This window comes from Aulostomus chinensis, chromosome 11 (assembly GCF_037954235.1).
Source record: "Aulostomus chinensis isolate RoL2024-O1b breed Wild chromosome 11, RoL_Achi_v1.0, whole genome shotgun sequence".
NCBI lineage: Eukaryota > Metazoa > Chordata > Actinopteri > Syngnathiformes > Aulostomidae > Aulostomus > Aulostomus chinensis.
In genome coordinates, this window is record NC_141330.1 from 15,209,788 (window position 1) to 15,227,474 (window position 17,687).

Sequence of the window (17,687 nt, forward strand, 5' to 3'; positions counted from 1 at the left end):
TTAAATGGACAACATATTTAGGTCAGACCATTCCTTCTCTTTGGTCGACTGCATGACCCGTAAGCCATGAGAAAATCAGGTCCTGCTGCAGAGAAAAATGAACGCTTTTTGATGGCAAGAAAATATCTATTTTTAGTTGGGAACGATTCAACCGGTTACCTCTTTCATTTATTACACAATACACAGTAAACCTGATGTGGGGATTCCTGCTTCGGCTCAGTCCATCATTTATTTCCCCCTCAGCTCTTCTGAAGGGAATAACAAAGCTTAGAGACATGTAGAGGTGATCTGGCCTCCTGAGGATGACCTGATATTTTCAATCCCACATCGTGATCAGGCGGTCTGATAAGAACAGCCTGTCCAGAGCTGCAAAGCTTAATCACATCACGCTGAATAGACCTGTTATTTCGTCAAATCGTGCTGTTGCATGAGGAGAGGCGGCGTGCACAGACTGTGAAACAGAAGTGGTGGGAAAAATGACAGGGAGAGCTGCCCAGCCGAGCTATCAGTCACTCTCTGCCTGGTGGACATGATGCTGTGGACGCTGCTGTATGCAGGGACGCCAAACGAATCAGATCATCTCCTGATGAGACGCTCTTATCTGTGTCTACCTCGTGGACTAGAATAAACCCCGCGTGTGCAAGAGAGATTACATAAGATGCACTTGATTGAAGATTCTCTGAGGCTTCTTGAAACCCGCTTTTTTTTCTTTATAATCCAGTCATTTGTTTACAGGTTGGATGACTTTAAAAAGATGATGATTGGCAATGATTGAGGACATTTACTGAATAATCAGACAAATATTGTTTTATTTGGTTCCACGAAAAGCCAGAAAATCAAAAACAAGGCCAAACGTGATAGATGTCTACAGAGCAAACATTTGAACTTTTCATTGTAGAAAATGAAAGTCATCGATAACAAGTGCTGTTTTCTGATTGTCTACTAATTATTACTGATCCCAGAAGTCCTCTGATCTCACGGCTCTGCCGTCCCTTCTGTTTCTGGTGACAGAACCATGCAGGTGTCTGTGAGAAGGCTGGCTTTGCATCCTCTGGGTGTGGCCTGGTCTACCCTCCGGAACCCCCTCCCCCGCCTCCTTCCCACCAGCACCCGAACCCTGTTCAGTGAGACAGGAGTGTGGGAGAAAGAGTACCGGCCAGAGACCCGGCGCAGGATGGAAGAATGGTGGCAGCCGAAGATCATGGCCCAGTGGCGCAAGGATGCACTGGAGCAGGTAAGGTGGCGGCGTTTCTCCTCATGCACGTCTTTAGCTTGGTGGGTGGCGAATGATTCTGACATGTGACGTATATGAGCGCCTGGTCTGGTCATGTGGATGACGTCATCCCATCCTTGATCCAGAAGCCTCTGTGAGCCCTTATTGTGGTCATTTGCAAGTTTGTCCTCAACATAAAGCAGCGCTCCACCCAAGTATGCATTTTGCCTTTTGAGTACACAAGAGTTTTTCACTTCACTTCTTTGTGAGTCCCGAATGCAGAGAGAACCAGACATGTATATTTAGCTTGAAGCTAAGGGAGACTGATGGCTAACAACAGCAAAACTGTCCAGAAATGTCTATTTATAAACTCTCAAGTGCATAGTTGGTATAATCCACATCTTCTTTATCCAGCCATGAGCTCCGAAATCCATAAAGACTTTTAACTTTGAGCTAGAAATGAACTACAACCTTTTTGGTTTGGTGCTCCCGGGAACAAATGTGACCAGCTGGAGCATTCAGATAAACCAACCTGTCCCCGGCTGCTCATGGTGGCGCCGAACCAGAGGGGTTATGTTTCTTTGTAGCTCGACCAGAGGCCAAAGAGATTTGTAGATTTGATCTTGGATAATTGCCAAAGAGCAGAGGAGCAAACTTAAAACCTCAGACACTCAGAAACACGGCGCTGACAGATGTATTTTATGCTCCAGGAAAACAAAAAAACAACTAAAACCAGTGTGAACTACAGATTGTTTTTCATTTATTTAACCATTAAAAAAAAATATCCATTGACTTTGTTGCAAGGGACCCGGATGTTTGATCATACTGCATTATTTGTTTTTTTTTTAGACTCGCTCTTGTATCGCTCCATAAAAAACAGCTGGAATTACTGTTGAAAAACTCAGCTTTTACCTTTGTATTGGAATATTTAACCAGAGCTGGAGCAGTGCACTCCAACACATGTGGAAAAAATACTCAAGACATCACGCGTATGGACCAATCTGTATATGCGTACATCAGAAACACCTTTAAATCAATGGATTAGTAGGGTATTAATCATCCGTCCAAATGATCCTCGGCTATTACTGGCTGATCATATATCCTAATGGTCTGACGGTGTGGCTGACAGTGATTAAGTGCGTTCGTGACAGCGCCGGTCCTAATTAATTTATTGAAAAATTCATGACTCGGGTTTCCTGTAATCACATATAGCTGGATTTACTCGCTACTTGCTTTGTTGCCGTGGTAACAGTGTGGTGACTGTAAACCATCCATAATCAGCGGTCAGACTGTCACTGCAATCAGAATTTGGTAGAGGCTCATACAGTAGCGCAGCAGCAGACCGTGCTCCGGCTCTGAATGTGAAGAGTCATTATTCCTGTCCCGACCTACGCGGGTTAATGCACTATCTTTTCTACAAGACTCACTCATGAGCCAGACTAATTATGGAGAACAGAACTCCTACACTGTAATTGTAGACTCTCGGGATTAAAACCCGGGGAATCGATTTTCACCGATCTCCTTCCCAGCTCATGACATTCCCGAACGGCTGTGTACATGTTGTTTTCCCAGGGTGACACCAGGAAGAAATTTTACGTCCTCTCAATGTTTCCATACCCATCCGGACGACTCCACATGGGCCATGTGAGAGTGTACACCATCAGTGACATCATCGGCCACTTCCAGAGAATGAAAGGGCATCAGGTATGTGTCCTGTCATCGCCATGGTTACTGCAGCACCTGAAACAGTGGTGAATCCACGCTGCGGTGGCGGTCCAAAAAAAAAAAAAAACGCCACAGGAGTTTTTTAAGCACTTGGAGATAAAAGTAAAGTGGTTTGTCAGTTTGAAGCTTAATTGAGTTTCTAATTGCTGTCTTATGTAAGAGTGGAGATTAGAAGCCTTTTATGTGTTGTGTGTTATCCCGGTCCTGACTGTGTTGATTCACACTCAGTGAACATGCACTAATCTCAGCAGGGATTTTCCAGAGCACTGACATGAGTGGACTGTGCACTGAAAAAAGACTGTCAAGTACCTTCAGTGTTGATAACGAATCAATACGCTGGCAAAACACACAAAAGTACTGAAAATACGTGGGATTCCCTTTCACGTTGAAATAAAGCCGATTACATCTGGGAAGCTTATAAATTTTAATATTCACTTCGGTTGCTTGATCCAAAACCGGCACAAACACACTGAGGGGAATTTGAGGAAATAGAAATCTGTTGTAATTGTGAGGAATCTGCTTTCCTGTTAAGGCTAAAATGTTTTTTTTTCAAGATTTTACATTTGGCTTCTTTTTTTCTTTTTTTTGGGGGTTCAGCATTGCCGTTCACTACTAAATTCATTTAGTGATAAAAGAGCCGGTTTTTATTCTTCACACGTGATTTAAGACACAATAATACAGTTTGGTTTTAGTAATTTAGTTGATTTATTTGCACTTTGTTTAAAAAAAAAGAAAAAAAGAAGCAAGTTAAGAAACGTCAGAAGAAAAAGAAATCGCATGTGCAGGTGAGGTGTGGACCCAATGTGGACTTAAAGAGAAGAAAATACAGATTTATTTTTTTCATATCACAAAAATATTGTAGTTATTTTGGTAGTTCTGTGTACTGCCTTCTTGAAAAACCCGTAAAAAAAATAAGCTATGGAAGTAGAAAACGGCTCATCATCATTCAGGAGAGGTTTTGTTAAAATAACTAAGGGTTAAGGCTGAAGGACTTTTGCTTCACTAATTAACTGGCTCAGGTCAGACGGACTGAGCTTGATGAAGGGTTTATTTCATCTCACACCGCACGCGTCGTCATCAGTGTGAATTTTGACGTTTGGATTTCATGTTTTTGGGTGCCGTTTCTCAGCAGGATCACGCAGATCCATTTTCCATAATGATCGACTGCATTTTTTTTTTTTTTTTTGTACAATGTGATTGGTTGAGGTGACCTCCTCCCCCTCGAGTCGTTTACATTCCTCACCTGTACAGACAGTGTGGAGCCATCAAAGTCACAGAAAGGTCTTAATTAGTAAAAAAAAAAAAAAAAAAAAATGCGTACGAGTCTTGATCTTTGCATCCTTTTGATCTCTGCTCTTACGTGCAAGATAATATGAAGCTTGTTATCCACATCAGCTCTGTTTACACACCTTGACACACAGCTGCTCCCTGAGCTGTGATACGCATTGAGTACGTGGTATTGTTTACTCGCCATACTGGTGGCACAACAACATGCAGCACTGTTATTCATCCAGGGAACTTGGAATTCGATTGTTTCCCCGCTTGTTTTGATTGAATTGCCAACGTAACAGCTGACTGCTGATGTAGATATGTGAACATCAGGAAGTGACGAGGGCTTTCATTTCCAATGCTTAGTTGTTTACTCACATCTTTGTCATTTTAATGCTTCTATCCATTCTTAATACATATTACACTCCATTTGATCTTTTTTATGGCATTGTTTTTAGGCACAGTTGCCCTAGCTATAAACCCTATTATCCTTTTATGTTTCAGGATTAAAAAGCATTCTACCCACTTCTTAAGATTTGATTTTCTTCTGCAGGGGAACTTAATGACCTTTTAAACCAATTAAATCTTTATTAACCAACACAGAAATGTTCTTGTAAGCTGGCAGTTTGGAACACTCAAAGCGTTTCAACCTGCTGCTCCACCTGCTCTCCTTTTATTGTCAAAATGGGTTGCAAAGGTACAAGTGGAATCCATTCTCTTGATCTCAAGCGCTCTGGTGAGCTATTGACTCGACTGTTCCCAGTCAAAGTGTTCCGATCGATATTCGGCACTCTGTTTGAGTTCACTAAACTGGGAGTGCAGATGAAGCTGCGACCAGTGTCCGGATCTTCCCCCAGGAGTGACAACCTGTGCTCATTCCTTTCCATTTGGGAAATTGTCTTGTCTTTGTCATTTGCTTTTCCTGATGGATCTTCAAGCACACTGTGTTTATCTGGCTCACCTGCTTCTGTCTGGCTTCTCCCCGAACACAAAGATAGTTTCACATGACTGGCAACTATTTCCCGCCCCAGAGTGTACCTTCTCTCAGCATCTGTCTGAGAGTGAAGCTTATCCTGCTGTTTGCTTCAAGTCTACTCCGCTGGCTGGTTAATTAAGGAAGGTACATTCTGTCAATGGTCACCCCCTGTAGCTGTTTTCTTGCTTTGGGAGATCATTCTTATGTACTTTTAATGATGGAATATAATTCTCATCTCTTCACAATAGAACTTCGACCGGGTCAATAATTTTCTCTCTTTAGATTAAAGTTCAAATGAATCACGTGTCCCCCTCTCTCTTGGCTGAAAGGCGAGCAAGGTGACGCAAGGCAGGCGTAGATGAATGCACGGGCCGGCGTAGGCTGCGGCCCAATCTACAAGAGCTCCTTAAGAACCCCCAGACAGATTTTAATTATTTAAATTTACTGCGGGGGAAGAAAAATGATGCTTATTGGGTCATAAGAAACCTTTCAAACATTAAGTCGCTGATTGTGGCCAAGTTCATAAGGTTAATGTGAGTTTCAAATGATACATCACTGTTGCTGGACAGCACAGGGGAAAACATGTCAAGAGAGAAAATATGAGAGGAGAGCAGAAAAACACAAAGCACAGTGACTGAAAGAATGGCGTGACCCAGATCTGCTCAAATTGACGAGATATTTCCTTCATCTAATCAACTCAGTAATCCACGTTTGCAGGGGCGACCGATTGATTTCACAGGAATTGTTCGGCACCCTGAGAAGGACAGAGTTCAGAACCCAAACCTATTTTTGTTGCCGTTTTATTTGAGCTTTGCACAACAGTTTTGATTTGCGCTACTGTGAAGACGAAGATGTGATTTCTGCCTCAGAGAAACAGGCTGATCTGCACTGCAGCAGTTGTGCACCTGTTGGATTCGAAAGCTAAAGGCTGCTACCAGGTTGCAGATGTTCTTGAGTACTTTAGTCTTTAGCATTGCGTGCGTGCGTGCGTGTGTGTGTGTGTTTGTGTGTGTGTGTGTGTGTGACAAGAGCGATGGGAGGGAAGTCGCTGTTCGTTTTGGTTTACTACCGCACGTGCTGTTGCAGCGTTGTGTCATGCTATCAAGCTCCGTCTCAACAAATTGCCCTGTATGTCGAGATTCTCACAAAAACTCATGTACACTGTCTGATGACAAAATTTCATCACTGGTTTAAAGGGGCAGTGGCACGGTGGTGCAGTGGTCAGCACTGTCGCCTCACAGCAAGAAGGTTCTGGGTTCGAGTCCCGGCTTGCGATCTTTCTGTGTAGTCTGCATGTTCTTCCTGTGCCTGCGTGGGTTCTCCCTGGGCACTCCGGCTTCCTCCCACCGTCTAGCTAGCACCGGCTCTTAGCTTAGCTTTATTTTCAGCTGTAAGAAATGCGTCATCTCACTTTTGTCAAGATTGTAATTATATTTCCTAAAATGTCAAACTGTGAAACCAAAGTCTTTTCAGGTATATTTGTCTAATTTATGCTAGAACTAATATCATCACACTTGGTACAAGATAGAACCACTTCTCACGTAGCATGGCAGTGGCTCATTTTTTAGACATTACCACCTTAACTCAAGAAGTGAATGTAGCTTACTGCTCTGGATGGATATTTTACTTATTATAAGCAAAAACATCTGTTACTGGGACACTGTTTTTTTTTTTTTTCATAATTAGGTTGAACTGACCCTTTAGGGATTTGAATGCCTTTGTTCTGTAGTTGCTTGTGCTAAGGGGGTGCTAATTATGCTACTTGAATAATCAAAGTCAGATACATAGAATTTATGCCAGAGAGTGAACACCAAAGAAGAATCATATGTGTGTGTGTGTGTGTGTTACATTATGTCTGTAGGTGTTCAGTGAATAAAACTTAAAAGCTGAATATTGAGCAGTTACCTCAGTTTAATTTCAAATCAACCAATGAGTCCATAAAACACACAAACGCTGTTGTTGCATTTCAGAGCTGGCACGCATTGAGGACATCATCTGGCTGAAATTATGTGGGAGGACACATGCATGTAGCAGCGTGGCTCAACACATTCACAAAACCGATCTTCCTGCACGCCTTTTCTTGCTTGTTGTTAAAAGTGAAGAGCCTGGATGGATGTCTGGCACAGGTCGGCTCTGACTCGCTCTACAGATCCACAGACGCCCACGTCATCACTCAGCCTCTGAAAATCCGTGATAGCAGATTAGACTCAGCCCGCAAAGAGACGGACTGGTCCTCGTGGTGTGTGTGGATGTAATGATAAGTGGCACTGCAGCTATTAGCAGTGAAAAGATAATTTGCCTCTCTGAACTTAGAGATTTGAGCTCACTAACACAGCCTGTCCATCACAGCTGGTCCCAGTAAGCTCGCTTCATGAATACCATCTCATTTTTAATGGACTTCTATAAACAATGTAGTGGGGCATCCACTCTAATGAGGTGTATGTTTTTCCCTGCCAGGGTATCTAAATCAGCTGGCTCTGGCTCTCTCTCCCTGGCTGTATTCCTCCTGAGCAGCCACGCTGGTCGGCTGTGCGGAGCTTTCCTAATACCATCTCGTAGTCGGCTTTACAAATGAGGCCCATGCAGTTACCAAGGATACCGATTCATCTGAAACATCAGACCCGTTAGAGTCTGTACAACGATCCTCTCCAGTCCTCGACTCTCGTGTCACTCGGCTTGTCTTTGCTCACGCCTTCCACTCCCGTGCTTTCATCTCATTTCTCTCTCACCGAGCAGGAGAGAAAAAACAACCAACAAAATCACATAAAGAGATGAAGGGAGAGAGGCGTCGATTTGAGTTGCTTCAGGTGAAGGAGAGTGCATGTAAGAGGGGTGTAGCAAAAAAAGAAAAAACAGTGGATACCAAAAGAAAAGCAATAATTCTGACAGCAGATCATTATGTTGTATAAGACATTCTCATCCATTCCACTTCAGCAGACATGACTGGTTGGCAGGTATTAAAAGCTCCTATTTCCTGAACTTCCAATCTAAGCTTAACCTTGCTTTCCACTTGCAGTGGCATTATATAACAGCTGCATGGAAATTACTCTGTGTGTGTGTGTGTGTGTGTGTGTGTGTTATCCACCATGTGTAACAGAGCTGAGATCAGCAGGGGCCGACACATTACCGTATGGAGGCAAACGTGCACCGCAGTTAAAAGAACTAAAAGCTCCTTTGCTGAATATTTTGTCTCTCAAAAGAGACGCCGTCCGCATCCTTTATTAGATGAGAGGACCAAATGCCTCAAAATCAACGTTCATACACTGTTACACTTCAAGTCGTTTATGTCTGATGGGAATTTGATTCTCTTTCCGACCAGTGGGCCATCTGGCTATTAAAGGACAGTGTTAAACTGTAATCTTTAATTCACTAATCATGACGTGTAATTAGAAAGCTAAGATTCCATCCATCCATCCATTTTCTACCGCTTATCCTTTTAAGGGTCACGTGGGGGGCTGGAGCCTATCCCAGCAGCCTTAAGGTGAGAGGCGGGGTTCACCCTGGACGGCTCACCAGTCCATCACAGGACCAACACATAGAGACAGACAACCATTCACACTCACAGTCACACCTACAGTCAATTTAGAGTATCAATCAGCCTCGTCCCCTCTTGATGTCTTTGGACTGTGGGAGGAAGCTGGAGTACCAGCGAGAACCCACACAGGAACAGGGAGAACATGCAGACTCACACAGAAAGTTGCTGTGCTGGAGCCGGGACTCGAACCTGGAACCTTCTTGCTGTGAGGCGACAGTGCTGACCACTGCACCACCGTGCCGCCCGTGTGAGGGTAGTATCTCAGCTAAATTGTTCCGTCTATTTGACAATAACAGGTATGAGTTGCAGATGCAGTACCTTCCTAAAGGCTACCTCAGTCACTTCTCTGAAGACAAGCCCTCGCTGAGTGTGAATGGTTGTCTGTCTCTATGTGTTGGTCCTGTGATGGACTGGTGACCTGTGCAGAGTGAACCCCGCCTCTCGCCCGTAGCCGCTGGGATAGACTCCAGCCCCCCCGCGACCCTTAACAGGAATAAGCAGAAGAAAATGGATGGATGGATATTCAGCCACAGTTGTGAGGGCATGTTCAGTTTAGATAAATAAAACATGTCATTACATGATTTTATTTCTTATATATGAGAAGGCATTTTTACAATGTCTCCAAATGGAATTGTATGACTCTAGCGTAGATGCGTGTGGCCTATATTCATTCTTCTGTGCTGATATATGAAATTTCATTCTCGATGTTACAGCCTCATTGTGTGTTCCAGCTCATTCATCCTAGATTCCATTCATTTTCAAGCACCAGAGAGGGTAAAAACCTTCAGTTTTTGTGTTTCAAACATAGAAGCCAGTAACACTGATACAGATTCTGATTGTTGCCTTTCAACAGAATGGTGACTGACTTTCTGCTCTTTATAGCAAATTTAGCTCCAGTCTTGTGAGAGTAATAGTTGTCTAAATAACTACTCATAGGACATCCTGGAATTGCATAAGAAAACAGAACATGTTTCTGCTCAGTAAATAATGCAAACCCTTGCCTCACTCCATCTACAGGTGTTAAATCCCATGGGTTGGGATGCTTTTGGGCTTCCAGCAGAGAACGCAGCTATTGAAAGAGGGCTGGACCCAGAGGATTGGACTAAAAGGTAAATTCGATCTCCTGTCAGTAATAAATGTCACCTTTACTCTCTCTCACTTGCTTGCTTCTACGTCCTTAGTAACATCGAGTCCATGCGGGAGCAGCTGGACAGCCTTGGACTTTGCTTTAATTGGGACCGGGTGAGCTGATCATCAACTACAAAAGTTTAACAGGGTTTTCCTCAAAAAGTCTTAAAATAGGTGATCAGAACTGAAAGGTCTTATCTGTGGCGGGTTTTACAATTGGAGGCCTGCAGGACTCATTTGATACGCCTGCCTTCTGTCCAGCTCTTTGTTCTAACAGTTCTAGGAAAGAATCTGGACGATCTTGTTTTCAGTGTAGATTCAAACCTCGAGCTGAAAAAAACCCAACAAACCTCTGAGGCAAAGTTTGATTTCTTGAAAGAGATTTCACACACGGTCGTTGCATTGAAATCTTCATCAATATTGACGGGTTCAGTCGTACGCCTCCGCCCTGAAATGAGTTTGTAAGCTGAGGAAATCTTTTCCGTGTGTGACAGGAAGTGACCACGTGTCTTCCAGACTACTACAGGTGGACGCAGTATCTCTTCGTTAAGCTCTTCGAAGCAGGACTGGCATATCAGAAGGAGGTAGGACTGACCTTTATGCTCGAATGCTTATGCGGGTTTTCTTTCTGAGAGGTATAATGTGATTGGTTTAGGTTGGAGGTCTTTGACAGTTACAGAAATGGTTGCAGCGGCACACCCGTCACCTTTGGAAGAGAATGAATTAAATGAAAAGAAGAGGCCTGGCGTGGTGGTGGAAAGCTTTTGATAATGTGTAATGAAATGGGACAACCTTGAAATAAAGCTTGTGCACCTTCTGTTAAATTCCTGCTTCTTCTTTTTATTTGAACCGAATGGTTCTTCTCATTAATATGAGTGTGTGTCAACCAGGCACTGGTGAACTGGGACCCTGTTGACCAGACAGTTCTGGCTGATGAGCAGGTGGATGAAAGTGGCCGCTCCTGGAGGTCTGGCGCCCTGGTGGAGCAGAAGATGCTCACACAATGGTTCATCAAGACCACTAACTATGGCAAGGTACTGCTCTAGTAGTGCGTGTGTGTGTGTGTGTGTGTGTGTGTGTGTCTGCGTGCGTGTGTGTGTGTGTGCGCGCGCGCATGTGTGACATTTGAATGATTGGTCAGCAAAATGAGCAGCGGCTTCCTCTGATAACAATCATGGCTGACACTTCAGTCGCAGCAGCTGCAGCCTTGCCTCTCTGCCTAAGCAATCAGACCCCCAGAAGCTGTCATTTGTAGCCCGACTGACGGGAACGGCCAGCAGCCTCGGAGTAATACCAGCAGGACGCCTGGATGGCTGATGAGAGACCACGGCAGCCACCCCCACTGCCTTTTTTAGCACAGAGGTGAAAAGGTTTGGTGTTGGAAGAGATGACAACCTTACCGTTTCGTGAGTTCCCCTCAGGAAAGAAAGTTCATGCATAATAAATGTGGATAAAGCAGGTGTCTGTGGTCAACACACAGCTTTGAAATTTCCTCTGTCAACATATATAAATGTACAGTATTAGCTTAAGCTAAATAATTCCAAGTTGAGTCAGTAATGTGATGCCATGAGAAGAACAAGACATTTGGTGTGAGGAAGTTCCTCTAAATATATCTCCAAAAATCCTTTTTTCAGGCATTTTCTCACCCACTACCTTACAAAATGAGCTATAGTCACACTAACTAGAATTATTAAGCACCTTAAATGTGCTTTTAAGAACGTCGGTAGTGAATTATACCTTTTTCAACAGATTTACTTTTGAGCAAACGTGGACATACATGAGATCTCAGGTGGGGGGATGGTGCCGCTGGTTTTTGCCTGATTTAGGAACTCTTTAGTCAGGCGAGAGAGGGTGAGGTGGGTGGAGGCTCCTTCAAACTCGAGTTGCAGTGTCCCAGGGACTCCAACACCCGATTTAGGCGCTTGCTTTGGTTTGCTGAACTTTTTTGAGGCGGGTGAAGGGATCCCAGGTCACTGGGCCCAACTCTGCCAACAAATAACCTAATAAATCATCTTTTATTATCGGACAACGACAATATTTTGATCCTATATTAAAATAAAAATGAAAGCTGCTTGGTAGACGTGAAATTGATCTAAAAACTTCCGGCATGCTTTCGAAAAAAGGTCGGACATGTATTTGTGAAGTAAAGTACAAAACACACTGGCTTCATCCTTTTGTCAGTTTTGTCATTTGATTAAAAAGCAAATCGCTTCACGTCTCACCTCGTTTTGGCGGCAGCGCTGAAGTCGCCCATGCTTGTCCATGTCAGAGGTATGAGTGGAGGTGGAGGCAGCCTACTGTGACAAGATGTTCTTTGCATTTCTAATTTTCTCTGACAAACGAGAGAAGTGGGACGGAAGGAAGAGGGAAGGTGTTGAGGGAAAGAAGTGAGAGAGACAGATGGAGAGCAAGGAGGACCGTGTCAAAACGCAGTGTGCCAAATAAAAGTGCTGTAATTGGACTGTGATTTCCTGCCTGCCCCGTTTTCTCTGCCCGCCTGTACACGTTGGAGTCTGTGAGACAACATTAACTTTAGACAATATTTATTTAACAGGCATCGGTTTGTTCCAGGAAAAGGCTTCTCCATCAATTATTTTATTTCCTTCATGTCACAGACGACTGCTTATTATTTCTAAGATGGATTTTTGATGTAGCGTGTTCGGAATGTAAAATTATCACGTGGAGTTTTCAATTTCATGCATAATCACACTTGTTGCACTCAGGCACACATGCTGCCTGCACATTCCACTGACATCTAAATGATTCACCACCAGAGCACTGAGTGTATTATTCCTCTGTAATGTTGCTCTGATATCAAACAAACTTCTAGAAACTATGACAGATCAACTTCTAATCCCTGGACAAGTTCAGGAAATGTCTACAGTTCCATTCATAACAGTTTAGTCTGAAGTCCTCTTGATGTCTCTCTCAGACACACACTTGTTTATTGCCCTGGATGCTATTCTCTTAAGCTTTTCTTTGTTGCCATGGAGACTCCTGTCCTCACTGTACATCTTTCTACTGTTCCTTGCTCTGTCTGACTATATTTTCACATCCAGGACAATAAAAGCGTTTACAGCTGCAGTTACAGTCATCATCAGTTTTCCCGGGATCTTCTTCTTCTCTGGTAACATCTTTGTTTCTCGGCGTCAACTCCAGAGACTTCCTGTCATTCTGACGACATTTCTCTGGGATTTATGTCTCGCCTCTGGTGCTCCAGAGTAAAATCCATAACTGACTGTCATGCGAGTGATGACTATAGCGGGCGTTTATGTTTTGTATCAATATGGCCTTGATGAGGGACTGCATGCTGAGCAGCACAGTGAAGGGGGGTCGTGGGTAATAGATTGTGACAGACTGAAAGCAACATAGAGAGGTTTAACATCTCCGGCCTTGGCTCAGCTGTGGCTTTTTGGCCTCGGCCTTGTTGATATGCATAGATTTCTCTAATCAGGTAGAGTGTGTGTGTGTGTGTGTGTGTGTGTGTGTGTGTGTGTGAGAGTGAGTGAGTGAGTGAGTGAGTGAGTGAGTGAGAGAGAGAGTGTGTGTGCTTTCCATACGATTGCTATTGATATAAAGGAAAGTGGAACAAGTGGAGGTGGGGATTTTTGGAAATCCTCTTTGTCTGCATAATGTGACCTGGCCAAACCTGCTGCTTCGTCCAAGTAAATTGGCTGCTGGGTTTGCAAAGAGGCCACTCCGAGTCCACCGCTTTATTCTAGATAATCACACACTTACGAAGAAGTTGTCACCCCACTCCAGAAACCTGTCCAGAGCAAAACATCCAGACCAGTCAAAGTAGTAAACCTGTCTTGTCTCAATGTCTGCCACCAGCCTCTCCTGGACGCCCTGGCCGACCTTCCAGAGTGGTACGGTGTCAAATCCATGCAGGCCAACTGGATCGGAAACTGCACCGGCTGCTATTTTGATTTCAAACTGAAGGTGGATCTCAGTTTCCTTTTTATTCATTCATCATTACTACTCTCTCTCAACCTTCTTCCACCCTCCCCCCACCCAGCCTCTGCGTCTCATCTCTTTCTCCTCAAACACTGATTATGTGTTTTGCTTTGATGCCTCTCTGTTTACTCCTCTTGTAAATATTGTAACAAAAATATCTGAACTTGGATTGTTTACCCTGGAAGAATGTGTGGGGAGCTTTAAAACCAGAGGTTATTAAGTTAATTGGATGGAGGCAGAGGTGTTACGTTACATTATCATATGTTGTCGTAGGAACTGAGGGATCCCTCCAGGGGTTAAAGCGTGATATTAGCGTGTCTTTTATAAAAGGACACACTAATTACCCTACAACCTGTTTAATGAGAATTTTTAATCCAAATAATTAAGGGTTTGTAGTCATATTGTGCATCAAAGAGCTACAGGCGGTACATGTTCCATACATCTAGTGATTCTTGGTTGCTGTGTTTCTGGAATAAGGGCTCCAACCAGCAAAAACACTGACAATTTCTGTGTTACGTAATATTTTTGTGCAGCGGCAGAGACAAAGCTGCTCTTTGATGGTTTTAGTTTTAGGGGGGCGGCGTGGTTCAGGAGGGAGAGGGGCTGTGGTTTGATGTGTGGCTTCACCACTACTGTCTTCTATTGTGTCAAAGTTTTCTTAAGCAACACACCAGACATCTTAACAGTAAGATTGGCATCCTCAATGGCCTCAGTCGGCACAAAAAACAGAAATTTGAAAATATGTCAAGTTAATACAGACAGAATAAACAGAACATTGATCTAAGAGCTAATGGTGATGTTAATGTTGATGGCAGACATTGAGTTTTCAATGAAACTATGTGGCTTGACAGCAGCTGTTTACATGCAGACAATATGTCTCTTACCTCCTAGGTGAACGAGGAGGAGACGGGGGAGACCCTGTCAGCCTACAGCTCCTCCCCAGAGACAGTGTTTGGAGCAGCCTACTTGGCCATCCTGCCCTCCCACAGGCTGCTGCATGGTAGCAGCTCGGTCCGCTCTGCCTTGGTGAGAGCCCTCCAGCCAGGCACGGGTGAGCACTACACCGGCCCCAGGCAGACATCTATTAGGGTTGTTTTTCAGGGTCCAAATCCAAGGGGGCTGAGAGTGATGTACCTGAAGTGAAAAACAGCCCCACATATCTACGCGTTCACTGAATCTCCTGAGATAGGCCACGCCCATTTCTGCTGACGTTTTTTTTTTGGTGCAAAATCTGAAAAATCACAAAACCTACAAACTCCTCTCAGACAGGACATCCATGAGGAGAACTTAAAACATGAAGCACAAACATGACATTTTGCACAGATAAATGGATGCCTATGACAGAGTAATCAAAATAATTTTTTAATACTGCAAAAATGCAACATAATTGCCGATGATATAAAGGAAAAACGTCCTGCTTCATGCAGTATAAACAGGAAGTGGTGCAATATCTTGGAAACACAAAGTCCAGTCATCATCAAACTGTGGATCCTTCGTCCTCATGCATGGCTGAGGCTTTGTGCAGAATTTAGGAACATTGATCAATGGGTGGCATAAAAAAAGAAATCATATCTCAGTAAGAATAATTCCAATCAGTACCAAATTTAGTGCAGTAGATCACCTCCCAACACTGACACGATGAATTAAAATGACACATTCAGACCTCTAGGCGATGCTATAAAACAATATTTTCTAATATCCAACACGAAATTTTACTGAAAGGCAATGAAATTTGCAGCAGAAAGTTTTTTAAGGACTCTTGGCAGCAAGTGGTTCTTTTAACATTAAAATTAAAATCGCTTATATTTGCTTGTAAGTGTACTCATTATAATTTTTATTATTGTTAGTAGTACTGGTAGTAGTAGTGCTGGTAGTTGTAGTAGAAGGAGTATAAATAGTTGTTTAGTTGTTGCACCAGCAGAAGGCCAAAGCTGACTTTCTTTGTTGAGATATTTTTAATCGCTTTTGTTTTTTTGTTTTATAACTACAAAAAACCAACCCAATAATTTATAAAATATGAAAAACATGACAGTAACAGCTCTTGACATGCAACGCTCACTGGGTAAGAATAACAAATTGATTTAAAAAAAAGAATTTTTATTTATTATAAAATATGATAATTGAATTGGCAGCACGGTGGTGCAGTGGTCAGCACTGTTGCCTCACAGCAAGAAGGTTCCGGGTTCGAGTCCCGGCTCCATCACAGGATCTTTCTGTGTGAGTCTCCATGTTCTCCCTGTTCCTGTGTGGGTTCTCTCTGGTACTCCAGCTTCCTCCCACAGTCCAAAGACATCAAGAGGGGACGAGGCTGATTGATACTCTAAATTGACCGTAGGTGTGACTGTGAGTGTGAATGGTTGTCTGTCTCTCTGTGTTGGCCCTGAGATGGACTGGTGACCTGTCCAGGGTGAACCCTGCCTCTCACCTGAAGGCTGCTGGGATAGGCTCCAGCCCCCCGCAACCCTTAACAGGAATAAGCAGAAGACAATGGATGGATGATGGATGGATAATTGAATTGAGGACAGATTTTGCATGGATAACAAATATAAGATATAAATAATATAATGAGTATTCATTGTATTATTTGACGATATAAACACACTCCAGTCTCTGATATTTGCTAGATGTCCTCAAACATGTTCAGTCCCTCAGAAGCTTTGAGGAGTGTTTTGATTTTTCCCTAGGAATTTTTTAAATTCTTAATAAAAGCCTTTTTTATCTGCTTTTCAAAGAGACCTTTTGGACAATCATAATTACTGAATAAGATGCACAGTCAAAGTGAGGTGTAACATTTAGATGCACAGAGGAAGCCCTGTGGTTGCTATGTTACGTCTCCAGGTGCGTCACTCATGTTCATCACATGAAGGTTAATGTACACATTCTTAACAGAACAAACTCCTAGTTCTCACAGTCTGTTCTCAGCAATTTGTTGGGAAAGACATTTCTTTACGAACCTCTACCCTTGCCACTTGCAGCACCAAAAAACCTTCAGAGATTCGTTGTTGAGCAGATACTCATACACATCTCTCTCTCTCTCTCTCCAGATTAGCAAAATTTAAAAAAAAATGTGTAAAATACAAATATAACTATAGAAATATGTCAAGTATGTCATACACAGGAGGCAGGGAACTGTGGCTTGAAAAAGGTCCCTCTCAAGTATCAGTGGGGACAAAGACACATGCTAATGACTTTATGTAAATTCATATATTTACTTTAATTTTTTTTATATGCAAACACGTGATGAATCAAGTTCTCGTATTCCCTGAGTGAATAATTCCACAGTATCTGCACACTAGATGGTCAGGATACAGCGTCGCGTCTGGGCTGAGCCTCTATCTGAGTCTGCAGCTGCAGGCCTCAAGTTTTCCTGTTTGCTGGTTTAGTAGAATGGGCAGTTTCACTTTATCTCCCTTCTGGAGCTTCACACTGTCCTGTACTTCCTCTACATGGAAGAAAAGCTTCTTGCTCCTCTCCACTTGATACTTGGGACACCGTGCCTTCAGGCAGCTTTGTGATGAGCGCTGTGTGGTTCCTCTGAGACTGGTTCCTCTGACTATACAGCGCATCAGGCGCCACAGTGAATCCAGCCTCGTGTCACGATCCACGCAGCGAATCAAGCCAAAGAATTCATGAATAGCTTTGATCAGTCCTCTGTCACAATTCTCCTTCGTGAAGCCGTCTCACATCCACGGCCACTTGTCTCTCCTCTCTGTCCTTGATTGCTATTTCCACATCGCATCCAACCTCAAGAGCCTCTAAATCACTCTTAAACTGACTGCAGTGAAAAAAAGAGGCCGCGGGCTTATTCCTAGCACATACCACACCCTGGCACCTCATTTCCTTTTACCGCTGTGGCATCGTTTCAGGCTGTGGTTGCTTGTTTT

General features: G+C 43.4%; 1 protein-coding gene across 1 annotated transcript in view; it reads left to right on the forward strand.

Annotated features, from left to right (window-relative positions):
* The window catches only part of lars2 (leucyl-tRNA synthetase 2, mitochondrial), a 33,584-nt gene that overhangs the window by 1,896 nt on the left and 14,001 nt on the right, over positions 1-17,687 (forward strand). Inside the window, exons 2-9 of the mRNA XM_086217299.1 lie at positions 1,012-1,234; positions 2,786-2,917; positions 9,736-9,827; positions 9,900-9,960; positions 10,341-10,430; positions 10,737-10,880; positions 13,681-13,788; positions 14,695-14,854. Of these exons, the coding sequence (XP_086073425.1) occupies positions 1,016-1,234; positions 2,786-2,917; positions 9,736-9,827; positions 9,900-9,960; positions 10,341-10,430; positions 10,737-10,880; positions 13,681-13,788; positions 14,695-14,854 (1,006 nt within the window). The 5' untranslated portion in view covers positions 1,012-1,015. The remainder of the gene's footprint in view (positions 1-1,011; positions 1,235-2,785; positions 2,918-9,735; positions 9,828-9,899; positions 9,961-10,340; positions 10,431-10,736; positions 10,881-13,680; positions 13,789-14,694; positions 14,855-17,687) is intronic.